The following is a 27,588-nucleotide window of genomic DNA, read 5'->3' on the forward strand; positions in this document are numbered from 1 at the left end:
CCTTCCGCACCCGAGCCCAGGCCGTGGTCACCCCAGACTAGACATCTACCCTCAAGGGCCACCAACAGCCCAACTCTCAATCTTCCACCCAAACTCCACTGCCCCAGAGTATTTTAGGGGGTCTTCCTCCTGCCAAACCATCTGTTGGGGATTGGACAGGGCCCTCAGAACACTCCAGGCATCTCCTCCTTACCTTACCTCCACTCCCATTCTTCTGGAAGTAACCACAAGCTCCAAAAGTAGGGGGAGGTATCAGAGATGCTGCCTGTGAGTCATGCAACCCTCCCTGAGTCACTCACCTGACCCAGATTAATAAAACATCACCTAGCCTGACAATTTACCTACACTAACAAAACCTATTCTAGCACACTAGAGGGTGTTGCACTTGTTTTAGAACAAATTTCTCCATGTTAATACATTCTTCTTAAAATGTACAGCATAAGGTCGAAGTATGGGTTCCTGAAGCAGATAGACATATGAAAGGAAATAAGAGCAATGTTTTGTCCATAGCAGAGAGCCAAAACCCCGGGATTTGTGATATTAATAATTTTTATCTCAAATTTAATACTGTGCCGATAGATAAAGCAGGATCTGTAGAGACAGGCCTGTGTGATAAGACCTGATACAATTGTGCTACAGCTAGAGGGCACAAAGTGTACAGCAAAAACACTTACTTACTTGTCCTGTGGCAGCAGAATTAATTTATAGGTGATTTATCCTTGTTTTTTGAGATTTCTTGCTGGAATGAGCTCGGAGTTAGTCATCGCTGCAGCATAATGTCAGCACACAGGAATGTCAATCTGCTTATACCTGGGGTGAAAAGGCAGACATAACAGTAAGCCTGCAGGACAGGAAAGTTTATCCATGGATTCTATTACAAAACTTCCATACTGAAAAAAAAGACTAATAATAGGACTTTTACCTAAACACACTCAAATAACCAAAAGCAAACAATTAGATTTCATCCTCTGCTGACCTGACCCTATTGTCCAGCCGCCATGGGAGAGACCTGTCAAAGTGGGCCAGTCTGGATGAAGTCCAGGGCCAACTTTTTGTCCCAGCCCTGCTGTAAGGTGGAGGCAAAATTCCATTATTCCATATTTAATTCTGTGACTTTAATTGGGATTTACATAAAAGCAAAACTAAGTGAGACCTCAATAGCTACTATAGGTTCCCCTCTGTATACATTACCATTTCTCCTTTTATTGGTTTAATGAATACTCCTTTACAATAACCTCAATAATTCTAGTTAAAATACCTTTTGGTTAGGTTATGTATTCATAAAAAAAAAATTTTTTTACAACATTGAGTATAATTCCCTGAAATATCTTTATATTTCCCTCCTTAAATCTCCTGCACAGCAATAATCAGAATTCGAATAGAATGTTCTGGACTTTTGACCAATTAGGCAGTATTGCATTGCTTGGTTCTGTCAATATAGCACATTTATAATTACTTTGACTTGGAGAAATGATGATCAGCACGTGGAAGACCTCAGGAATGTGATAGTGATAATTTATTCTCCAGTGCCATTGGAGCTACAAAGCTAAAACCGGAATTAGTGTGAACTTTAGAAATTAAACTCTATGCTGAATTAGGCTGATTTTTTACTTGTTGCTCTCCCGCTTACCTTGTTATTGCCTACCAAAAAATAATTATAGTACCCTTTAAATATTCACCTTTTTACCCAGTATTCTCTGCTGCTTCATCCATACTTTCAGATCTAGCTGCTGCTGCTGGGGCGAGGGTCTGAGTAAGGAAAAGCACAAAAAATACAGATCCTGGTCCCTTAAAGCAGATTAAACAGCACAGTGCTTGGGCTTTGTATTCTGCCCCTCTCTGGAAGGCAAACAAAAAAGTTTGAACCTGCAACTTCCTGTATCCCTCTCTCTGCGTTGACCACTAAAAACAGGGGTGCCGAGCCCTGACCACCGTGGTCAGAGTACGTCCCTCCATCATTCGCAGCCAGGCTCATCTGTCCTATCTGCCCCTCACCCCTCCTCCCTTCCTGTTAGCTTCATATCTGTGTCTCTGTCTCTGTCCCCCCTCCTAAAAAATTTGAAATAGTCACTCCAAGCCCCTCTATTACAGATAGACATAGCACACTGTATAAGTCTTTTACAAAAACAAGGCATGCAAATATCTTTTTAGAGAGATCTTCAGGCCGGTCATGTGACTCTCATGCCGGTTTCCAGGGCTACTGCAGGAGGGGTTGAGCAGCCATGTGATCTCTCCGACTGACATCAAAGGGAGATCTTGGCCCATCCTGCAGAAGCCATATATCTGATGTATACAGCAGTCGCAAGTCACGTGACCGGCCTGAAGATGGTTCTAAAACGGTATTTACAATCCTCATTTTTATAAAAGACTAATGCAGTGTGCTATGCATAGCTCTCATAGGGTAGATGGCAGTGCTTTATATATTTCACTTAACAAACACCCTAATACAGGGATGTCAAACTCAATTTCATTGTGGGCCACATTAGCATTATAGCTCCCCCTCAAAGGGCCGTTGTATCTGTAAGACTATATAAATTTACTACAGGCCTTTTTTTTTCTCAGGAAATAGGGGCAATAAATACCAATAGTGCGTTATGTGCAGGGTCCAGGGATATACTGTGTACAGAGTGTAGATTTCAGGAGTGCACTATGTACAGAGTGCAGTTTCAGGGGTGCCCTATGCACAAAGTGCATAGTCCTGGGGTGCGTTACATGCACAGTGCAGAATTCAGGGGTGCACTGTGTACAGAGTGCAGGGTTTAGGGGTGTGCTATGCACAGTGTGCAGGGTTCTACCACCTCTGGCTGAAAAAGACCCCTGGGTATAAGGGCCACGTTGAAAATGGCGTGCATGGTTTGAACCCGGGGTCTTGTGTTTGACACATGTGCCTTAATATATACCCTAAGAGTGAACTTGACCTTGCCTAAAAAGTCACCAAAGTAAAAACAGTACTAAAGTGAAGGTAGCTTGTGTTCGTTTTTAGATCAGTCCATGTAGAGTCTCCTGTATTCTAGGCTGTATACAGGACTCTGGCCTGTCTTCAACTCAAGTCAAGTCTCACTTATCCTAAAGCTAAGTTAATAATGCCTTATTGTTTAAATGACAGAACCTCAGTCGGCATTAGAAGCCCTGGCACTAGACTAGCCATTCTCAACCAGGTCTCTGTGGAACTCTAGGCTGCCTTCAGAGGTTGCTAGGGGTTCCTTGAGTTCTGGCTGATTGACCTTCCATCTGATTGTGCCTTCATAGTTCCAGGTGCATTGCAGCTTGGCAGAGCTATTATCACATCAGCCATACTGTTACTCTTTAGGCAGGTCTGGTAAATTTTAGTCCTTACTATGTTTTTGGATTTGTGTTTTATATATTTGTTTACTGTTACAGTATTTATATATTGTTTACATTTTATATTCTTGGTTTATTTTATTTTCTCAATTTGTAGTCAAAGTGGAAAGGGCAATTAAAGGTAAATTGGCTCTTAAAAAAGGTTATGTGGTGTACAGTAATAGTGGCATATTCCTAGTTGTGCCGTGCTTAGTCTGAGTAATCTGTTCCTTCAGCTAGCTGGTTAAGAGGAGTGTGGTGGTTGTGCTGCAGTGTTTTTGTATGTAATAAAGCATAATTATTATTGTGTATAAGGAATAAATCATTTCTCAGACGCCGTTGCTTTGGTAGAGGTCTGCGGCAATGAAATAACATTCCAGAGCATGTCTACACCGCATGGTTATACCTCCTCCAGAGTCTACTAGGGCTGAGCAGTGGCAAATTTACTTCCATGCCTTCTGCAGAGCAAGTGTGGTGTGGAACCAGTTTAGTCCTTCAGATAAATAACCACTGACACCAGTAATACTTTATCTGTATGTAAGAAGCAGTCATCCCACTATCCCCCAATAAAAGTGGCATTCATGCCACTGACTCCCAATGTAAGGTGGCCCTTCTCCTACTAACCACCAATATTAGGGGACAGAGCACTGACCAATAACAGTGAGGGGCCCTTCTTTCTCTGGCCATCAATGTAAAGGATCACCACTCCCACTGACCTCTAATATAAGAAAAATTAAAGAAAGTGGGGTGCAGAATGATGGTGGGAGGGAAATGTAAGAAATTATATTTTTTTGTGTCAAGTCTAGGAACACCATATATTTATTTTATTATATCTATGGCTTGCTGTTCATGTAGATTTATCAGTTTTCAGTGGGGATTCCCTAAAAATAGATTTCATGCTTTACACAAGGTAACATTTTGATAAAAAGGTTGCTTGGTGATAAATATAACATATAAGTTAAGAATTTAAGGTGCTATATGACCCATTCAGAATTTTTTGGAGGCCCTCAGAGAAGCCGTTTATTAGAAATTACATTTTTTTTAAATTTCCTAACCCTTTGTCCCCATCCATTCAATCAGACATAATATTGTGCAATATTAAACTGAGTAACAAAGAACACTTAGGAGACAGATAACATCTATGTTCAGGTGTTTACCGTGAGAAAGACACTGGACTAGGCTCTTCCAAAAAATATTGCATCCCATCTCCAGACCAATAAAGGCCACTTGGATGTTACATACTACTATTGGACAATGTTCTATAAATACATTATACAAAAGTTTTTTGTTTTTTTTTGATAAATGTACATAGTGTTATGTTTTATGAAAAAACAAAAAACTACTAAATGCCATATTTTAATCCTTAATGTGTTGAAGGTGCAAGTATCCTGGTATAGGGCTGTTTTGTGGGCTTATGAACGTGGGCAGTTTTTAAATTGGTTATGCAACATGGAAATCTACAACTCAATGTCAGGGTATCTTTCTAATCCAAAACTAAAAATAAAAATAGTAATTGGTTGTAAAATAATTAAAATAAATACCTCAGTGTTCCAACCTCAATTCCATTGGAATGCAGTCGAAAAATCGTAGCAGTCAAAATTTACCAAAAAGTATGCATGAGTAAAAATGGGCCAAATATCCATGAATGCATGTATATAACAATGGGCTGAGGTTTTTACTGGCTATTAAATATATAAGTTAATGTTACTGTTAATATTGAAATGTACTATATATGTAAAACTTTGTGTGTTTGGTAAATAAGTCAGTCTCTTTTCTTTATTATGAACTTTGCAAAAATTGGGTCACATTTTAGTAGGCTTCCAAGCATAACTCTAGACATGGTTTTATTGGGGCCTGTTTAAAATGGTTTGCACTGTGGGGGGAAGTGGGGTCCTTCATGCTGCATTTTTGGTTCATTGATCTGCATTTTGTCATGGTGAAACATTAGTTGCTAATACCATAAAAATACAGCTGTCACTAGTAATCCTTAGACCGGTCACATTGCAAGCAAAGCTAGGAAGTTTATGACTCATAAAGTAGGATAGCAGGCACAAGGTAATGCCTAACCACATCCATCGGTATAGTTGATCTTAATAGTCTACAAAATCCATGGGATGTTCCACATCCCACAATGCATTGCTTAGGTCCCAGCCACTAAATGATATTATTTTTCATAAAGTCAGTATTTGTGTAGGAACCTTGGGGAGCTCTGGTGGCACTTTGAGGACTCTTATGCTGCGTACACACGATCGGACATTCCGACAACAAATCCGACGGATGTTGGCTCAAACTTGTCTTGCATAAAATACACACAGTCTCACAAATGTTCTTGGAAATTCCGAGTGCCAAGAACGCGGTCACGTACAACACAAACAACTGCACTATTAAAGGGAAGTTCAATACCAGTTGTGTTAGTAGAAGTTTGGTGAGAGACGATTTGCGCTTTTCAGTCCGTTACAGCGTGACGAATGTGCTATCTCTATTACGAATGCTAGTTTTACCAGACTTTACTTGATTCGGGGCATGCGTGGAATTTTGTGCGTTGGAATTGTCTACACGCGATCAGAATTTACGAAAACTGATTTTGTTGTCGGAAAATCTGAGAACCAGCTCTCAAATTTTTGTTGTTGGAAATTCCGACAACAAATGTCCAATGGGGCCTACACATGGTCGGAATTTCTGACCAAAAGCTCCCATCGAACATTTTCTTTTTGGAAATTCTGAGCGTTTGTACGCGGCATTTCTGTAACCACGATTATGATATGGCTGCAGGAGCAATGTTAGTTTAGATGTTTCACATTAGGGTTATAGAAACTTATAAAACACAACTCCAGTATTCTGTTTATCTGCATACATACTGTATATACATTAATGGCAGGAGTTCTGTAATACCTGAAACTTCTACAACTAATTTATCAGTAATCATTTTTAATTTCTTCATCATATGGGATATGTTATACTAACTGATGAAATGGAAGGGGTTCAGGACAGAATCGATTAACACAACATGCTTGTAATGTACTTCATGCACTGGACTATTAGAAAAGCAATTTTAGGGTCCTAAAATTATACAGCTAAAGCATATAGCACAGGGGGACTCCAATATTAGCACAGTAATAGAAAGTATTTTGTATTAAGTTAGCCCCCATTACAAAGGCTTGAAGACAAAATGAAAAACTCGGCTGTGTGTTTGAACAGTTTTATTTGTCAGCATTTAGAGCAAAGAGTACCAGGCTCCGGGGCTGAATATGAATGTTATAATCTATTATTCATATTAAACAGTGTTATTAAAAACTACAGTGCTCTTACAAGGAAATGACTGACACTGCTACAAGTTTAATTATGTAGGAAGCACTTAGTCTTCTGTATTTGTCTGATGAGATTGATTCACTTTACAAGCAATAACCGCAGCATCTTAGAGCCAGCAATAAATTATACTAAAGACTCTCTTATTCCACAATGGGGTGATAAAGATGATGCATGTGACTGTCCTGAATTAAATGAAGAGGAAACTCTGATCATCGCAGTAAAGCAGAATAGATGTGACAAAGTGTCTACTGAGAGAATTACTCTGTTATTACCATCCTGCTTATGTTCACCATCCTTATAATACAAGGACTTCACTTCATTGCTAATAATTACATATACAGCATGTAGGAAAATAGAAACGATTATTTTTCAGAGTAAGGTATCACAGAGATATGAAGCCTACCTTTGCTGACCTTCTTCTGCAAAGTGCTGATTGCCCATCATGCCAAAAATCTGTGATTTATTTTTCAGTTGTTTACCTAGAACGAGAATGTAGATTATGACTAGGGTATAAAAGGCCTTCCCAAGCTGCCTGGCCACTCCACTCTACTTGCCAACCCTGCTACCAAAAGACACTTTGACACCAGCTGGAATTCAGTGGCAGCACTTACATGGTCTATAATGCTGTACTCCTTAACAGCTATGGTCAGCAATGACTGCTGTGTTTTTGTTACTGTTTCTTTATCGTACATCACAGGACACAGAGTCTTAGTCATTACTAAGTGGGTTATATGTTCCACCATCAGGTGCTGGACACTGGTGTAATCAATTACAACAGGAAGTTCCCTCCCTATATAACCCCTCCCATACTGGGAGCACCTCAGTTTTTTCATCAGTGTCTAAGGTGTTGGTCACAAATGAACATGTGCTCTGAGGAGCTCCACTGGAGGGATCCATGCTGGATTTAAGAAGCCTCCATAAAATCCAGATCCGTCCAAGGTGCTTCATAGCCAAAGTGGACGGTACCCGGGCCTCGGTACGAAGAACGAGGTTTTCCCTATAATGCTTCTCTCTGAGAGCTGGACCCTGGGTTCCAGAACATTGGTCGATACCTAAAACCAAATGTTTTTCTGTTGCCAGGGTGCTATATAGGTGCAGGGGAGAGGTGACCTGCTATGGACCCCAGTCCCTGAAGGTCTGAGACGAAGCCCGCGGTGAGGGGTCAAGGCTGGGCCTCTTGCTTTGCAACACCCTGCAGCGTGGAAAGGTAAGCGGAGGTACCTACGGGACTTGGTCCGTCAGTGAGTCTTCCATGTAGGGGACTATGGGTCCCGCCTATTTTTTATGCTTCTATGCATGGGCAACTTAACCACTATGTCTTTTGAGACAGGATGGCTCTGGCACCCATATACCTCCCCTAGTTGGTCCTAGTCCTCTCCTGAGGGGCTATTGGGTCTTGCCTATAATGCAGGTGTGCCTGGGCAGAGAAGACCACTATGTCTGTTTAGACAGGATGCCTGTAGTACCCATTGATCTCCCCTGGAGAGGGCTTGTACCCCTAAATCCTATGCAATAGGATTGTCATGAGTAGCTGCATGTCTTATCCGTTTTCCAACTCTAAAGGCAGTAAAAAGACATGCCTGGTGTTTCGCTTACCATGCTTTCCAGGAACGGAAGCTCAAGGTTAGCTGATCTATAGTGCAGCTTACTTCCTCCGCTTCAGACTCTGCCACGATGGGGGGGGTCCCTCGTAGGCTGGGTCCACAGCGCTCTTTGGGGGATCCCTCTCTCCCCCCGGATTCCCTACATGCATGTGCGCAAGGGGGGGCATCGTGCAAACGCAGGGCGGCCCCTTCAAAAGGCCCAGACGTCAGAGATCTGTAAAGCCAGGAGGACACAGTAGCTTGGGCACGTAAGCACCTTGTGTGGATTGGATACAGATTCATCTAAGACGCCTACTCAGCATCTAGCTGTCCAGATTAGCAGGCATTATATTGCTAGACTAAGTTCAGCTGTGGATGCACCAGGGTTAAGTTCCTCTGCTTTTGGCTTAGGACTTTTTTTTTTGTCTCCCCGTAAAAGAGGGTTCATGGGTAGGAATATAAAGGGTATCGCCACCAGATTCCAGAATCTGGTGGCCCTTTATCATGCTTGCATGATACTATCCTCCCCTGTAGAGACTTAAGGCAGCTTACAGAATGAGCTTATCAGCCCTGATAGACGTTGAGCCTCCCCCAACATTGCAGTCACTCTGCATATGTTTTGTTGCACTGCATTGCATTTCTGGGTCTTTAAGAGGTTAACTGCTATATTCGCAGCATCCTCACAAGCAGAAAACAGGGTGTGCCCCTTTCCCCCTGCTTTAAATCCTCAAACAGGGTGATTGAAAGACCTGAGGATGAAGGTTCACTACCAGAGGACAGGTAAGACCATGGCCCAGGGGAGGTGGTCAAGCTCCAAGTGAGCCTTATACGTCAGCTTTCTAGAGCTACTGATGAAGCATTTTACTTAAGGTCCTGAAACTTTAGGTTACAGGTTTGTTCTGTCAGAATACAATCTGACAATGCCTCTCTAGTGGTTTACTTGGTTTACCAGGGAGGAGCTTGGCCCTTGCCTATTTGACAATTGTCATTTCATGATTGCAAGATTGGCAGACGATTCGCTGAAACCATCAACAACTGTGTCTGGGAGATTGACCACTACACCCCGACTTTTTTGCTGACCAAATGTCACAGAAACGGTACCCTGTACATAAAAAGGAAATTAACGTCCAGGTTCAACAAGAGATTGAACAGCTTTGTGTTAAGGACAAAGGATCCACCCGCATGTGGGACAGATGTGTTAAGTGATCCTGGGGGACCATTTGTCACTGGTTTATGTGTCTCCCCCCAGTGCCGCAACTTTTGTGACTTCCATGCTACATCAGAGGAGAACAGAAGCTGGCCTAACTACTCCGGCATAGCCTTACTGTGCAGGGATGGCAGAGCTGACCCAGGGTCCCTTACAGCTTGTCCAGGCCTGCTTTGCAGGGTTACATCCTGTCTTGCATACTGGTGTGAAACCAAGGGGTGGCATCCTTGGTAGTATGTGATAGGTAAAATTCTTCCCTTCCTACATTGGAAAGGACGTGGAGCTAGCCTTAAGTTCCATCAAGGATCCGATCTCGGCCTTGTCAATATTTTCAAAGGTCGCTTGTGTCACACTCTTGACCCGGGCCGTTATACAAGGGGTGACGTGTATAAGTCCGCCAGTTAGGTCGCCCTTGGGCTCGGAAGATTGGATCTAGTTTTTTCAGCTTACAGGGTCGGCTCCTTAGGCTGATGCACCATAATTCCCTTCATCCTTCTAAAGAGGGAATTGGTGTTCTTGATTGCGGTTGCATCCGCAAGAAAGTATTGGCAACTTTCTTTGTATAGAGCCATACTTCATTATTTTCTCAAGAAGGGTGATGTTAAATCCTCACCCAAACCTTATTTACTAGAAGGATCTAGTGTTCATTTGAACCCAAGATATTCTTGCCTTCCTTTTTTCAAGACCTTGGTCCGCGGAAGGAAAGGTTATTGCTTTTCTCTCAATAGAGATGAGAGAAGTTTAAAAATCTATCTGAAGGTTTTCAGATATAGAAACCGAACGTTTTGTTTTGCTGCCAGAAGACCCTAGATGTGGGCGGGCAGTGTTCAGATCAGCTATTAAAATGGCTACACGCTCTCTCATTAGAGTAAGAGAGGTCAAGACCAAGGATGAGCTCTGGCGTGTTCGCATGCTACACGTGCAGAGCCCGCCAGGAAGTGTGCACGGCGCTGCGCTAATCACAGCCAGGGAGACATTGTCCCGATGCTTGGCTGCAGAGATCGGGAAATGTCTCCCTGGCTGTGATTAGCGCAGCGCCGTGCACACTTCCTGGCGGGCTCTGCACGTGTAGCATGCGAACACGCCAGAGCTCATCCTTAGTCAAGACCTATCTGAAGCGGCTGCTCGGATACGGAAGACTGATGTTGTTGTGCTACCAGGAGGCCCCAGGAAAGGGCAGGCAGCGTCTAATTCAACTATTGTCAAATGTAGATTCATCAGGTTATTATTCAGGCTTATGGTTATAGAGAGGGCTTCCCCCTGTTTCTTTTGGGGTGCACCCTACCAGGATAGTAAGCACTTCATGCGGGGTGCATTACCAAGCCTTTATGACTCAGATTTGCCAGGCCACAACTTGGTCATTTGTGTTTACGTTCACTAATCCCTATCAGATGAGCGTAAGACGGCAGGAGGATGCAGCCTTTTTTTTTTTGCCACAATATGCTGCAGGCAGCATTAGAGGTCCTCGTGTCTGATGGCAGTCTGCGTTGTTGGTGTCTCCCTCCCCTCAGTAAGCATTGCTTTTGGACATCCCACTTAGTAATGACTAAGACTCTGTGTCCCGTGATGTACGATAAAGAAAATAGGATTTTTATAACAGCTTACCTGTAAAATCCTTTTCTTGGCGTACATCACGGGACACAGAGTTCCCGCCCCTCTTGTCTGGGGATATTGGGACACTTATTGCTTTGCTACAAAAACTGAGGTGCTCCCAGTATGGGAGGGGTTATGCAGGGAGGGTACTTACTGTTCTAATTGATTACACCAGTGTCCAGCACCTGATGGTGGAACATATAACCCACTAAGTAATGACTAAGACTCTGTGTCCTGTGATGTACTCCAAGAAAAGGATTTTACAGTTAAGCTGTTATAAAAATCCTATTTTTTGCCTGGTGCAGCAAATTTCTGTTGGTAATATTGGGTCTTGATTTACATTTATGATTGTGGTAGCCCAATGCTAGGATGGAATAACCCCCCTGGAACTCATGCCACCCCTACCCTGAACTGCTGCAGCCTTCCCCCAATATCCAGCCTGAAAAGAGTATACTCTCTGCTTAAATACACATTGTTAAATAACAATAATTAAAGCGGAGCTCCATCCTATTTTAAAACTGTTGCATAATGACATCACAGCAATGTATTCAGTGATAAACTAAACTTTTTTTTCTTGTGTACCTGTGTTTATGTGCTGTTCCTCTCTGCTTCCTGTCTGTATCCACTGCGGATATGGGTGGGTATTCTGCGGGTATTCGGTCATTACCTGTTAGCCGCACTGTCTCCTGGGAGCTCGTGGCATTGTTCCCAGGAGTCATTGCAGAGGCCTGCTGCGAGTTATCGCGGGATTTCTAAACAGGAAGTGAAGTCTTTTTTATTTGTATTCGTGTGGTTGCCATCACAACGGGGCGGGAACTTCCGACGACCCGCTCGCCGTAAACACTGGGTTTGCGCGGCAAAGAGCGGTGAATGCTCAGAGCACAGCATTTACCGCATCCTGGAAATCAATGTTTGTGGGCTTCACAGGATTGGATTTTATAACATCTTCATTGCAAACGAAAACGGACAGCAGCTGATTTAAAACACCAAAAAAGTGAGTAGTATTTAATGATTGGGAAAGTGTCAAAATGAATAAAAATAAATAAATAAAATATGGTCACCGCACCTCCGCTTTAAGAAAATAACTAATAAATATTGGGAAGTGGTTGTAGCTGATGACTGCTATTGAGCTAATATTTTAGTTTTCAAATATAAAGTATCTTTTTAAGATTCAAATGCCAAACAATTAGCCTTGTGTGTGAAAATATGAATCAAGAGTATTACCAAATACCAGTCCGATGACAGGTACATTAAAGGATTGCTCAGATTTTCTGTACCGTTAAAATATAGCTAAAGGCAAAAAACATTTTTTGGTTTGGGATAGAGTAAGAGGGATTGGAATAACAATCAGGTTTTTTGCTGCTTTCATTAGGTAGATACATCCTCTCTGTTTTTTTCTGTTTATTGTTTTAACCAAGAGTAAACGTGAAAAAAAATCCCCAAATTTTTGGCTGTCACAAAAACAAGAATAAAGGAGAAATATTCCAATGTGGACACTAGGGCCCAGATTCACAGAGAGGTGGGCGCACATTACGCCGCCGTAGCGCAAACGCCGTACGCCACGCCGGCATAGCGCGGAGAGGCAAGCATTGAATTCAGCAAGCCAGTGCTCCCAACGCTGCGCCAGCGTGGTGTAGGATTCAAAGGCGTAGGACGGCGTAGGTGGAAGTGGGTGTGACCCATGCAAATGAGGCGTGACCCCATGCAAATGATGGGCCGAGCGCCAGACAGATACGTTTTGCGAACTGCGCATGCGGCGTGACGTGGACGCATCCCCCTGCGCCTGCTCACAACAACGTCGGAAAAACTGCCTAAACTACGCCGGATCACTTCGTACGGCGTGAACGTAACCTACGCCCAGCCATACACACGTCCAACGTAAAATACGCCGGCTTGTGTTCCCTGGTGCAGACCTGTGCATGTCTGCTGCTGGGTTGCACCTCCTTTATGGGGAATAACTTTACGCCAGACGTACAACTTACGCGCACCTCGCGTAGCCTGCGTTGGGCGCACACAGGTTCGTGAATCGCCGTATTTCCCTCATTTGCATGTTTGAATGGCTAATCAATGGGAGCGGCACCATGCACCCAGCATAAATGTGTGCCCACCCTACGCCGGCATAAGCAAGATACGTTGGCGGGGTGTAGCCTGGCTTTAGGCGCATATCTGTTTGTGGGTCTGGCGCACAGATACAACGTCACACATTTGCACTTACGTCGGCGTAACTTGTTATACGTTGGCGTAAGTGCTTTGTGAATCTGGGCCTATTTCTGCTGACAACCAGGAATTAACCCACTTTGGAAGGATTTCATTTCACTTTCTGTTTTGGCTATGAGACAGGAAGTGAAGGGAAATCTCCCTAATGGGACACAGATGGAAGAAAAAACTAACAGGGATTATGACCCTTCTTTAAGGAGAAGTATGGGCTTTAAAAAACAAAAACAAATTCCATGCTCATCTTTAGCTGTCCCACTGTGGCTCTAAGACCAAGAACTGAGCGTTCACATGACCGGTTTCTGGTCTGCTCCAAATCGAAAACAATGATGGTCAGTCACTGCTCTCTGTTCTACTTCACCAGCACTCCCTGAAGCCTCAGATTGGGAGGGGGCGGTTGCAAATGACTGCAGCTCTCAGCTGCATGCTGAAATGTAGAGCCAGCTGTCAATCAGGCTGCAGGGTTGATCCTCATAATGCTGTTGGGATCCTTTTTGATTCTGGTGCAGCTCTGCCCCACCAGTCAGTTGATAGCAGGCCATAGCCTGCTATCAGCTGACTTTGAGCCATAAGAGGACAAAAGTAAGCGTACTCCTGTTTCTCTCAGTATGGCCAAAAAAAGCTTTGCTCATGCTCTTATACTCAATTCAAAATGAAATAAATTAAAAATTAAAGGCTTTCTCTTCAGTAACTTTGACCTACAAACGTTTTTCTCTTGAGGCTTGATCTAATGAAAGGTTAACAACGAACGAGTCTGCAGGCTAAAAGGTAAGTGAAACTACATTGACTACAGCAACTGACTGTAGGGAACCAATGGCAAATAAAATGCAATTATTGCTGTGGTCAACCCAATCATTATTCTTTAAGAACCATATTTTTCTAAGGTCTAACCCTGATATGTCTGTTTACTTTCCCAGCAATCAAGGAGACCAAAGAAGCTTTAGAGAAGATCAGCGTGTCAGTGGAAGTGCTGCAGGAAGTGATGGACAGGCTAAATGCAAACCTTACAGATGCCAAGATACAGCTGATCAGCACACTGAGTGACCCAGCATGTTCCACTGACATCGCTCTAATTCCTTGCAACAAAATCAAGAATTCCCTCTCACAGCTGCAAGTCAATGCAAATTTCAGCTCGGTAAGAAACATAAAGGTAATAAGAATTTGACAAGTAGTACCTATCTTGTTGGTGGGACTGACTGTTTTGAAAATCCAGGGAAATTCAGGGTTATATTGTAATCAAGGCACTTCTCTCGCATCACTGAACTTAGATTTATAGATGTCCAAGTTTTATTGCAATAATAAAATCCCCATTTGCTTTCCACAGTTACCAGATGTAAGCCGCTATCTTGAAAAATTAAACAATGTTCTCAAAATTGATCTCAGCATTTTGGTGCAAAAGGTAAGCCACATCTGGATTTTTATTAGACTTTAATCTTTGGAAAGGTATTATTTACATTTTTTAGGGAGAGTAACAAAAGAAAGAGAGAGACACAGATGACAATGGTTGGGACGAATAGAGGTGAAGTGCAGATATAAAAAATGCTTTTGTGACAGTGAAGCCAGGTAGGTCAACCATAGCGCTACATTCACATCAAAATGTGTTTTTCATTTAGCGCTGATTTAGTGTAATGCACATTAGGTACACTTTAGATTGAGGTTACTTAATTTTCAAAATGAAATCCAGGGACATCATGGGCCTTTTCCCCTTTGTTCCCTGTTAGTTGAGGGTAGCAGAAGTACCCAGGCCATAGAGGAAATGCAAAGCAATTTCCCACTAGGAAATTCAGTTTAATTTTAAATGTTGAACTTTCAACTAAATTGATATAAGCATTTATCTGCATTTATATATAGACTGCATACATTTTATTTATTTTTTTACTTTTATACCTCTAGGGATATGCCGCTTTCAATAGCACTCCAGAAATGGTGCAGAATCAAACCAGGAACATTGAAGCAGGTTAGTGCTTCTTTTAATGATGAATTTATATTTTTGTAGGACATCCTTGCTTTATTACTGTATATATTAGCCTAAGTTTAATAAACACTCCTAGGGGTACCCAAATTAGCCTTACAAAGCCTGTAGAAACTCTGACATTTCCCACCTTGTCATGCTCTTGGCATAGTCCTATTGGTCAGTGATGTAGCCTATCATATTAATGAGCTAGTAGTAATGTGAGGGGGCTTAACTTAATTGCAATGGAAAAACATGCAAAACATAAAGGACAAATGTGCTTTTATACGCTTGTCCTTTAATTTTTACCCCCCCCCCCCCCATCACCCCCATCCAAATGCAACCTGCTTTGTAAAATACTTACCACCTTCCTCCTCCAGTGACCTTCACTGTAAGGCCCACCGTCCTGCTCCAGTGATCTTCACTATGAGGCTTTGCCTGGTACCACACAGTCTTTGGAGTGAAACCATCCCTGCCTTGTCCTCTTTTCTACACTTGTCCACCATGGCCCCATTCACATCTAAGGCTAAAACATACTCAATGATGCCTCCAGCCATCCAGTAAAGTATGGTTCACCCGTAGGTATGAATGAGACCAGGTCAGGAGTGAAGGTGTAGAAGAGGGAACAGGGTGTACGGAATGAATAAACAAGTGTAGTTTGCTAGAACGGGTATTAAAAAGGGTTTGCACTAATGTTTGTGAGAAGGAAGTATGAATAAAAGAGTTTACTAGTACTTAGAATTTGTGACAAGACCCAAACAGATTTTTTTTAGGAAATCTGGGGGTTTGTTGGGAAGAAAGATGGAAGTGCATGGAGTGAAGCAGGAAATATGAAAGTTTTTAGCCAAAAAGAAATATGCAGGAGGATGTCCTACAATAGAGAGGAATAACCACACTACTCAAGTGTTTCATATGTATCCACAGTTAGTATTTTGTGCTGTTGTTCCCAGGGAACAGAAAAATGTTTTGACCAAAAAAGATTCTGTCACAAAATGTCCTCAAAATTTAAAAAGCTTAGGAGGTTTGTAGCCATCAAGGGTGACACAAAAGAAAATATGGGAAAAGGGAGTAGCCGCTCCAGGTGGGAACACAGATGAATATCCTCTGTTGCAGACAACTCAGGTGCAGGCAATGCACTTAGCAAAGCAGGAACAAAAATTGTTTCTTGACAGCCGCACTCTGAACAAGTTGTAGCCTTTATTAAAAAAAAGGACAGCACTACAAGTCACAGCAACATAAAATAAAACCCAACCTCTGACGCGTTTCGCACTGAAACTAGTGCTTAGTCATAGCTATGACTAAGCACTAGTTTCAGTGCGAAACGCATCAGCAGTCGGGTTTTATTTTATGTTGCTGTAACTTGTAGTGCTGTCCTTTTTTTTTTCAATAAAGGCTACAACTTGTTCAGAGTGCGGCTGTCCAGAAACAATTTTTGTTCCTGCTTTACAAAAGAAAATATCATCTTATGGTAAAAAAAAGCTAGGAGAAGCCGAAATAAAATAAGAACATTATTACCACAAAACAACATTTACAGAGCTTTTTATCCACTAGCATATCGGATCATTATAGTAGCCTACAGGCGAATGAAATTCTGGAGTGATTTTCAGCTTATTGCTTGGTGTTCTGGGTAGGATTTTAAGTAAGACTCACCAGAATCATATTGCACGGGCTTGTAATAACAGCATGCAGCACTTTTATCAGCCATCAAAACTAATATTCTGTTGTTAAGTGTTATGAAGCAGATATTAATTAACTTCTGTACATACTGCCAAAAGCCACAATCACAAAGTTGTAAATCAAGTTATGAAATGTAACTTTCCTCCCTACTAATTAGTGGTTGCTGACATTGTGGTAAATTACAGTAATAGCATTTACAGTTTATATCTGGGATGTTCCATCTGATTGATCTGAACAGGCAGGAGAGCAGATTTTTGTTTGTCTACTGTTACAAATTTGGGATAAAAAGTGAAAGGAAACAGGAATAAAAATATAAGATAATGAGACATTTTCAAATGTTTAAAAAATGGGTGCTTATATTTGAACATATGTACCAATTTTTTTTTATTAAGGAGGAACTCCAAGCTAACTTTTACAACCATTTAAAGGATAAGTTTGTGGTTTCTAAAACAGATGGATTTGGCTTTCAGCCACGCGCCTTGCGTGCCAGAGGCAGTTGTCAATTAGGCAGCTGGGTGGATCCCAACAATATGGTGTGACATCAGCTGACAGCAGGCAATAGCCCGCTGTTGGCTGGTTTTGGGTCACAGGAGAGCAAAAACAAGTGCCCTCTTGTGACCCACAAAAGAAGCATGGCCAAAAAAGCTATTTAAAACATGACAAATGATTCACAGCCCACCATGAGTTACTTAACCCCTTGGCACTGACATTACGCATATATGCGGCCTCTCGCCTAGTGGGTCTTAACACAGAGTGGCTAAATATATGTGGCCCTGTGTAAATGAGAGCTCTCTGCACACTCCCAGCACTGTCGCCAGCGGGGATCGGTAAGCTTCTCTTTAACTTGTATCATAGTACTCCCAGTCCAAGCCTCAGAAGCCTAGTCTGACCTTCGCCTCTGTGTAATGAAGCTGCCTGTTGTGTTTGGCCTCATTGCGGCTGGACATTTCCTGTTCAACACATTATTGGACTATTATTGGACTTTTTGAATCTTGAAATAAATTAGTGGAGCCAAAAAAAAAAGTTTCACTCATAGCCCTCACCCCCCCCCCCCTCCAAAAAAGGGTATTTTCTTCTGCCCAGCCACACTAGTTTATCATTGAAGTATCCACTAGCATATCAGATCATCTTTCCCATTTATTAAAGTTTAACTGTAGCAAAGTGGGACCCTTAGAGCTCTTGTAGACTTTGGTCTAATGCCGCGTACACACGATCGATTTTCCCGTCGGAAAAAGTCAGATGTGTGCTTTTGGACGGGAATTCCGACCGTGTGAATGCTCCATCTGACTTTTTCTGTAGGAATTTCCGCTAGCAAAAGTATGAGTGCAGGTTCTCTATTTTCCAGACGGAAAAAATTCCTAGCGGAAAAAACGTTTGTCTATATGGAATTCCGACGCACAAAAAAAACATGCATGCTCAGAATCAAGCAGAAGAGTCAAACTGCCTATTGAACTCTATTGATCTCGGTTCATCGTACGTGTTGTACGTCACCACATTCTTGATGGGCGGAATTTGGTGTGACCATGTGTATGCAAGACAAGCTTGAGCGAAATTCTGTCGGAAAAAACGATCGTGTGTACGTGGCATTAGAGCAGGATCACACTTTTTTATTAGGGAAACACACATTACCTTGGTGTGATCCTGCCCTTAGTATGTCCTCCTCTAGTGATTGAAACTCTACTTTTGCTATCTTCCCCTAGTGTTTTTCCAGGTCCAGAGTATCCTTTGTTCAGCCTTGGTTTGTCACAGATGATGTAACTTCTGTATGCACAGAGAAGTATCATCACTCCAAGTCCAGGCTCTGGATAGTACACCGCACATGTATGGCAATTGTTAGCAGGAAGCAAAAGAGATTTTATGGCAGAGGATGCCTACAGAGTCTCTGTTGCCATTAAATATATAGAAACAACATTTTTTTATTTTTTTCAAAGAAACAAGCGTTTTAAAGCAGCAACACGCACCAATAAATCAAGCCTCTCTTTTAAGTGACTTTCTAAAAATTTATTTACACCATGTATTCCTTTTAAATTGATAGTGACTAGTTTATAAATGTAGTCTGCAGTTACTAGATAAATATAGATTGCCAGCCATTGAGAATATCTCAGGTCCTGATGGATGTTCATCCTCATGGAGGAAACCACCCTCACCACCATCATCTTCTCCCAGGCATGAGCCTCCCTTTAATAAAAAAATAAAAAGAAATGTGCAAATAAAATTAAGGATAGACACTGAAATGTTTCTAAAATCTTTCTGTGCAAATACTATGTTAAAAATACTAATGCCATGCTTTGTTTTCCATTACTAACAAAATCTTTTTGGACCTGTTTTTGGATTAATATCTCAGCTATTCCTTGTAAGTTCTTCAAGATGATACTGTTCCAGAGGAGCCAACATGTTTTTAATACCGTAAAGTCAGAGCTTTCTGAAGTGAACATTTTATTAATTAACAACTTCTAATTTTCTGTTTCTGGTGTTCAGTAGCGGAATTGCACTGAATTAAAACATCTGTTTAATTGGGCATATCTTAACCAAAGCATACAAATTGTATATATATTTCAGCTTCCAGTATTTAGATGTGGTCTCTGCAATAGTTCTCTATTGTCAGGCTTTTTTCCTTTCTTTTTTACCTGGTGATCCTGGCAGTAATACACTTCCTGGCTGAGGGTGACAACGCTCACTCACTCTACTGTATCTATGGAGGAGCAGCTTTGTCACCTAAGGACAGAATTACAGATTTACCCTCTTCTCTTCTCTGCTCTTCTCTGGTGTTCATTAGTCTTTATACAGTAGATTTACAATGTAACTGTTAAGAGCTGAGCACAGGACGTCATCAGCTAACAAGATACATTTTTTTTTGCAACTATTCAAAAGATATAACAAAATGCTTTCAAATTGTATATTTGTTCGATCAAAAGAGACCAAATGAGAGAAAATTACTCAATATTACTTAATACAATAAATATTTAGTTGTGTTGATAACTTTACTTAATCTATTTGCCAAAAAATACCTTAGTTTACTGTTCCTTAAGCTCCATTAATGGTGCAGAGGTAAATAAATCTATGAGAAATGTTAACAGTTCATGACATGTAGGTCATAATTTTCACAATGTACAGAGAGATTCTGTCCGCACTTAATATTATTTTTTAAAAAAAGTATTTTTTCTCTTTTGCTTGAATTCAATTAATTTAGTAGTTTCCATAATTATAACAATATATCAGCCTCCTATTTGTTCATGTATGTTAGAGGAGTGTACTGTGCATACTATCCTACAAGGATCTGGGCCAAAGATGAAATTATAAAACACAGCTATTTCTTATAAAACAAGTCTCTTTCAAGTCTCAACATCACAGATAGAATATGGATGTTCTTACTTGGAAATAAGTCCCAGGGGCAAAAGTATAAAAAATGCCTTAAATTCCAAAACTTGAAGTCAAAACTGACAGAGAAAAAAAATAATTCATGGAATATTTAATCTTGAAAGAAAACTCTGACTCTACGGCCAAAGATCCATCGGACATCATTTGAGTTTGTGTCATGTGTGATTTGTGGTGTTCATGTTTCACTCTGTGGCTTGTTGTTGTTCCTTTTTTCATCACATCAATTTATTAAATTGTGTAAAACATTGTATGGCCAATTGAAGGCAGAACTGATATTTATTTTCTGGTTGGATGCCTTCCTCATATATTGAAATTTGATTTGATTTGGTTTTGCCTGTTAAAGCCCAGGGAAAGGTAGAACATCTTTTAGGGTTTGTTTTTCCCCTCACCTCTTTTCCTGGGCACAGGGGGTTCGAAGGGCAAGAAATTATGGAATATCTGTCCAAAAGGATAAAAAGAATACAGAATCAAAGATTATTTTTAGTACATTGAGAAAAGATTAGATCCTCATTAAGATTGTTAATGCTTTCTGTCCTGTGGACACCATTTCCCTCTTTTCCCATCCTGGTGTCACAGGGAAAAAAGTATAAATCTTTCCACAGGAGTAACAGAAAGCAATAAACACAAATACTACAAAATAAAGCTGGGCTTTAATAGGCAACACAAAGGCTGCCACCCTAGTACTATCCAGCTTCTTCAATAAGCAGTTGCAAACTGAATTGAGATATTTAAAGTTCATTAACCTACAGGAATGAGGAATCCGCAAATGTTTTTTTGCTGAATCCGTTTCTGGCTAACTGTAATCCTCATTGCTTTTGCACTTGTTTAATAAGTATGTATTTCACTCATAATCTGTCGAGACACATGGGAAATGTAGTTCATAGATACCCATAATCTCCATTTGCCAATAAAAATAGCAATTATAATAGTAGCGAGAGTAACTGTGTATATATATATATTTTTTTTTTTTTCAGATGTTAAGAACGTCTTGGATTCCATTGGAGTAAATATCACACATTTTTCAAAAATGATCCCAATTCTTCATGTCATATCAAACTTGACGTCATACATAACACAGAGTGAGATGTTTGTGCGGGAGTACTACCCTGTAGTTGAACAGTACGACTTTTACAGGTATCACCAACTCTACAGTTAAGGTCCTAAAGCTTAAGGAGCTTAAGGAGCATGTATAGTAAGTTTAAAGTGGTTCTGTCATGAGGGAAGTGAAGGGGTTGTCATTGTAGGCCTTCTTTTGAAAATGCTAGATGCCTGGTTGTGTCTGACTTCGGTCATTCTGAGTCCCTACTCTAGAACAAGCATGCTGTAAATAAGTATCAGAAGAGTGTCAGCACAAAGAATCAGAATGATGGGCAGCAAAGTTAAGCCAGGAACACATGGGCTAAATGTTGGGAGACAGTGGCCGGTTAAAAAAAACAGCTGACATTCAGCTTGTGTGTATGTCGGTCTGTCCGACAGAAGCTGAACATTATTGGTTTGTGCAAAAGTTATAGCGTCTAAAAACCATGGGATATTTTTATGCCATTTTTATTCATTTATTCGTTTTGTTACATGTAAAGGCGGCGATCAGCCATTTTTAGCAGGATTAAATGTGTCCCTAGGGGGTACTTGCTAACTGTGTTGGGGTTGCTGTGACTGGGGGAGCACAGAGATCCATGTTCCTGCTTAGCAGGAATACAAGATCTCTATCTTCTCCCCTGTCAGACTGCCTCTCTAGGGAACGATCACGGGTGGCCAGCTGATTGGCTTCCCCTCTGCCCAATTAGCACGCGTGCCTGCTAGTGGCTATTGCACAAAATGATGTACAGGTAAGTGATTTTGCGCAATAGAGCCATGTATGTTGGGTGGTTGGTAAGTGGTTAAAAAATAATCATTCTCTGTTTTTATTTCAGAATGATAAATGGCCATTTTCTTTTTTTTATTGAATGTCATTTTTTAATAGTACAACTGTATCTGGCAATTATACTATTAAATAGATGGTAGCTTGGCGCTGTCAATGTTTTTTTGCAGGATGATGGCTTTCATTTCTGTTAGTAGAGCTTTCCACTATGTCAAAGATGACCTAGTGATCACATGATCAGAGCCAACTCTGATTGGTTTCCAATCATCTAGATTGAGATCTAGATTGAGATCCAGCAGCCACACAATACATAAACTGCTGCTTCTGAAAGAGAAGAATGTTTAGTAATGTTTCCTGAGCAAAAGAAAAATTGAAGGCCTTAGCTGTTGGTTCTTCAAGGGGAGGACATTTATTAACACATCCACAAATTGACAAATACATTTTCTATGTTTAGTTAACAGTTTAAAGAAATATAATTTATTAAAATCTGTTACTGCCTATAGAATAATTTCTAAATTTGGAAGCATTTACAGTGATGAAATGCGTGAGTGGTATGTTCTCGGGATACCAACATTTAAAATATTTACTGGCTCGAAACCTTTGAACATTTTCTAATACATGGAAACAACTGTTGGTCATAAAGCAAAACCCAGAAAATCCATCTTAAACGGACTAATACTTTGTCTGCATCTAACAGAGCTGCGTTACATTCCTCATATTTTAATATTTCCTGTGATCATTCTTGGAATGTGATTTCATAAACATCTCACACTGGGGCATATATATGCAAATTAATTCACAAATACTTCAAATTCCTGTCAGACCGACTAAAGAGATTGATGTAAATGTCAGGTTTACGAGGCTGGATGATGATAAGGTTTGAGCCCAAGCTTGTTGTATGATATTATTAGACATTTGCTGTATCCCATATGTTAATGTGGATGGTTAGAGGTATTGGTATTTTTTTTATTATTATTCATTTTTTTCATTTAGGTTTTTTGATACAGGTCACCCAAGACAATTGCTTTAGGATGTAAATAATGTACAGTATATCTCACTGAACGCAGTGGAAGAGACCAAAGACTCAAATGTGATAGTGTAAAACTGGGCCTCAAAATCATAGCTCTAAACTATTCCTGTCACTTTAGAAATACTCTCAGAGTATCTTTTACTGGTACTAAGTGTACCGGTCACCTGTTTGCCAGGTCAAAGGAATTATACATACATTTTTTAATTTTTTCCTATTCTTTTCAGTCTTCCTTTTCTTTAAATTATTCCATAATTTCCATTTTCCTATTCTCCTCTTTTCCCTTTTCCCTTTTCCCTTTTATTGTGCTCCCCAGAAATTGATGTTGGATTATAATATTATATTCTCTAACTGTGCACCTCGCCTCAGGAACCCTGCCTGCTACAGGTGGAGTGCAACCAAAAATAAAATTACTCATTTACTAGAAAGCAAAAAAAAAGGTTAGACCTCTGCCAAGTTTTTATTGCAGCTTGTGTTTACTGTGTAGATGAAGATAAAGGGCCAGATTCACAAAAGAGATACGATGGAGTATCTCAGATACACCATCGTATCTCGGATTTTTACTGGTCCTATCTATGCACCTGATTCATAGAATCAGATACGCATAGATAGGGCTGAGATCCGACAGTGTCACACTGTGTTACACTGTCGGATCTTTTTTTTTATTTAAAAATGGCGCCGGGGGCGTTCCCGCTGATTTACACTGAATAATATGTAAATCAGCGAGATACGCGAAATTCACGACTGTACGCGGACCCGACGCGGTGTTCTTACGTCGTTTCCGTAGCGCGGTACCCGTCGTATACTTACCCATGCTAAAAGCAGGGGTAAGTATTGTTAAGTATGGCCGTCGTTCCCGCGTCGATTTTGAAATTCCCTACGTCGTTTGCGTACGCCGATTCACGAACATGCGCGTCGCAAGTCCCGCTCACGTCGCAACCACTGACGTCCTATTGACGTCAGTGGGAGCAATGCACGCCGGGAAATTCCCCGGACGACGCATGCGTATTTAAATCGGCGCGGGAGCGCGCCTGATTTAAATATGACACTCCCCTAGCCGCGGAATTTGAATTCCGCTGGGGGAGTTAGGATCCGCCGTCGCAAGTTTGGAGGTAAGTGTTTTGTGAATTTGACACTTTCCTCACAAACTTGCGAGGGCGGATCTTAAAACACATAGGTTACACGGATCTAAAGATCCGCTAACCTTTGTGAATCTGGCCCAAAAAGTCCAGCACACCCAATCATAGGAATGTGGTGAAATGGCGAATGTTTTTTTTCTAAAATCCAGCTCCACCATGTACCAATATACCATTAATGTACCTTTTCTACAGAAAAATAAAAGCTTCCTTTGATTTTGAGAACAAGGCCTTACCTTAGCCCTTACTGTATTTCTTAGAAAGCTTCATCACTTCCTGATATATAGATTTGGGACAGAGAAACCAGTAAGACACAGGAAGACGTTTGCCCGCCGACCTCATTAGCTCACACATCCTGCACTGACATCATTAAAACTCATACCCTTCTCCCATCAACAATGTTTGCACAGCATCCCTGGCATTTCTCCATGCATGCATTTGCCTGGCTTCCCCAGCATCTCTCCAAACGGGCACTGGCCACATGCAGTCCACAGGTTGGACACCCCTGATGTAGTGCAATCGCCAGCCTGATTGACTACAGAGTGACTAGATAGAAGGTGTGTCCTCCTATTATTATACATTACTCAGATTGTATAGTGTATGGCCACCTTTATACTCCTAAAATTACCTGGTTGCACTTTCAGTGCCATTAATTGTTAACAGCACAACACAGAAGCAAACACACATTTTGCCACATGAAAAAACAGGTGACAAAACACACCATGGCAAAATGTCTCATGAGCTACTTTGCCAAGTGTAACACAGCCCATTGAAATCAATGGGCTGCTCTATGTGTGTCATTGGAAAAATTAGCCCAACAACTTATGATCCTACTACTCTAGGTGTGAATGGGGCCTGAAAGTGAAATTGGTGTGTAAGAAAAATCTATATATCAGGAAGTGATTAAGCTTTCTAAGAAAAAAATGCATTGATTGTATGGTGCCATGGTGTCGTTCATGGACCAAAATCCATTAAAAAAACAAATCCATGCTGAGAAAAATGTGTCCAACTCTGAAGACAAATAGGGGTACAGTACTTACTGTAATTAAGTAGTCACATATAATCAGTCTCTCATGGAGAATGTATCCAATTCTCAGCTACACCTATAGCATGTCTGTAGTCTCTGACCATCTGTATAAGTGTCTGCAGTCTCTGACAATCTTCTGTAGCATTACATAACTGTATACTGTATACTTAATATTATAAGCCATTAGAAGTACAACTCCTTAGGGAAGTAAGGGTCTTGCAGCTGAGAGACCCTAAAACTAGTAAGTTGACTACCACTTCCCTAACTGCAATGGATGCATGTACAAAAAAAGAGAGCAGTGAATTTGTATATTAGCTCGTAGCTGCATTAAATGTTGACTTCCATGCACTGTTTGGTTCTCCTGTCAATCAGTACTTCCATCTTTGCATATGTCTTCTGTTGTACTTGTGCAGATTCATGGTTACATTTTAAATTCACTGGTTTTTGAATTTGTATATTAGCTCGTAGCTGCATTAAATGTTGACTTCCATGCACTGTTTGGTTCTCCTGTCAATCAGTACTTCCATCTTTGCATATGTCTTCTGTTGTACTTGTGCAGATTCATGGTTACATTTTAAATTCACTGGTGTACTGTATCTGCTTTGTAACTGTTTTTTTTTTTAAGAATTTATAACTATAAAAAGAGAATATTAAAAAAAAAAATCAGCATAAATGGCATTTTGGGAGGTTTTCTTTAACTCCTTACAAACTTGGATTGATAGTTAAAGTAGGGATCCTCTGGAAAATTGGATACATTTGGAAGTTTCAGTATAATGACTGCTATGAAGTAAGTGATTGTGACCTGTCTACTGCAAATAAAACCTGTCTGAACTTGACAATGTCCTCTACTTTTAGGTGGTTGGGCTCTCTTGTTCTCTGCTGCATGGTGGCGCTCATTGTAGTCTTCTATTTCCTTGGTTTACTATGTGGCGCCTGTGGTTATGACCAGCATGCATCTCCAACTACTAGAGGCTGCATCTCCAATACCGGGGGCAACTTCCTTATGGCGTGAGTAATCCTTGCATTGTCGGTGGTTTAAGATATTTGAACTTCCAAGTTCGATAGAATGCTTGGTTGAATTGATCTACTGTTGATTTACTATTGTTAATTTTTTTTCTTAACACATTATATAACTCAGAATCTTTAATGTGATAGTGCTCTGAGAGTATTTAGTGGTCTCTTGTTTCCCTGTGTTATGTATGGATGGCAGAAGTTGTGGATCCACATTACTGATCCTTATATGTTGGTTGTCCTTGTTTCTATTCATTGGTAAAAAGTCAATAAACTTTATTTCTGATTTTTAAAAAATATATAAGAAAGTTCTGGTTGGAGGGAATGGAGTAGGTGTATGGGGATGGGACAGACTCTCTAGTTCATCATTCTCCATTACACCTTTCTTTTTGTTTTTCAAGCCAACCTTCTTACTTGATATCTTTGCTACAAGATTGTTAAGGGAATCCATTACCCCCCCCCCCAGGGCCCTAGGAACTAGTCTCCCCACTCGAAAATGTCAGGGTGGGTCTTAAACAGAAAGGGGTGTGGCCTTCATGGGAAGGGGTGGGTCATATTTAAACTAGAGGGTGCAGGAGTTTAGTCAGGCCTAGGGTGGCACAAAACTTAAATACACTACTGCTCTAAATAGTTCATGTTTGGCAGCACTTTCTATGAGCATTGGTAAAGGTTTGCTTGAAGCTTTGCAGAGGTTGGTCAACTATGTACAGATGTGATCTGGCATGTATAATATGGTAAGGCTCCTGCCAGTGAATATAGGTGTCATGGTGACTGACTTGTCCCTGACAGTGACAGTTCAGCTGCTATCCACTCTGCTTCTAAATAAACAGATAAAATCTACATGTCTGTCCCATTTAGGTCATCGTGCTGTGCATACCATGTGTACATGTCTCAGTCTGCCTGACATCTCTGCATCTAATAAATAACTTCACTGCTGCAGGCAAAATCATTAATAGGCTTCTACAATGAAGTGAAGGTATAATTTCACAGCTCTGCTAAAAAGTGCTATTGAATAACCCTACAAACAATACCAATTTCATTTTTAATGTGTTAAAAAAAATCGGTGACCAAGAAAAGCTAGGGTGGATGGTATATACATAGTTACATAGTCCGGTTAAAAAAAAGACACAAGTCCATATAGTTCAACCAATAAAAGGGAAAAAAAATTGTTTTTTTAAAATCCTATATACACAATCCCATACCCACAGTTGAGCCAGAGGAAGGCAAAAAAACCCCCAGCAAAGCATGATCCAATTTGCTCCAGTGGGGGGAAAAATCATTCCTGATCTCCCAAGA

At 40.9% G+C, this 27,588-nt stretch overlaps 1 protein-coding gene across 15 annotated transcripts in view; it reads left to right on the forward strand.

Moving 5' to 3' along the window:
• Positions 1-27,588, forward strand: part of PROM1 (prominin 1) — a 306,658-nt gene that overhangs the window by 186,686 nt on the left and 92,384 nt on the right. For 9 of the 15 annotated variants that reach the window (XR_005746346.1, XR_005746354.1, XR_005746356.1 and 6 more), the window contains 7 exons: positions 3,440-3,463; positions 14,145-14,377; positions 14,552-14,626; positions 15,121-15,184; positions 19,200-19,208; positions 21,208-21,367; positions 26,137-26,289. Coding sequence is in view for 4 of the 15 variants with exons in the window: in XM_040335216.1 (XP_040191150.1) it covers positions 3,440-3,463; positions 14,145-14,377; positions 14,552-14,626; positions 15,121-15,184; positions 19,200-19,208; positions 21,208-21,367; positions 26,137-26,289 (718 nt within the window). In the remaining 11 variants the exon portion in view is untranslated. The remainder of the gene's footprint in view (positions 1-3,439; positions 3,464-14,144; positions 14,378-14,551; positions 14,627-15,120; positions 15,185-19,199; positions 19,209-21,207; positions 21,368-26,136; positions 26,290-27,588) is intronic. The other 6 variants (XR_005746353.1, XR_005746355.1, XR_005746349.1 and 3 more) reach the window with 5 other exon arrangements.

This window comes from Rana temporaria, chromosome 1 (genome assembly GCF_905171775.1).
Source record: "Rana temporaria chromosome 1, aRanTem1.1, whole genome shotgun sequence".
Taxonomy (NCBI): Eukaryota; Metazoa; Chordata; class Amphibia; order Anura; family Ranidae; genus Rana; species Rana temporaria.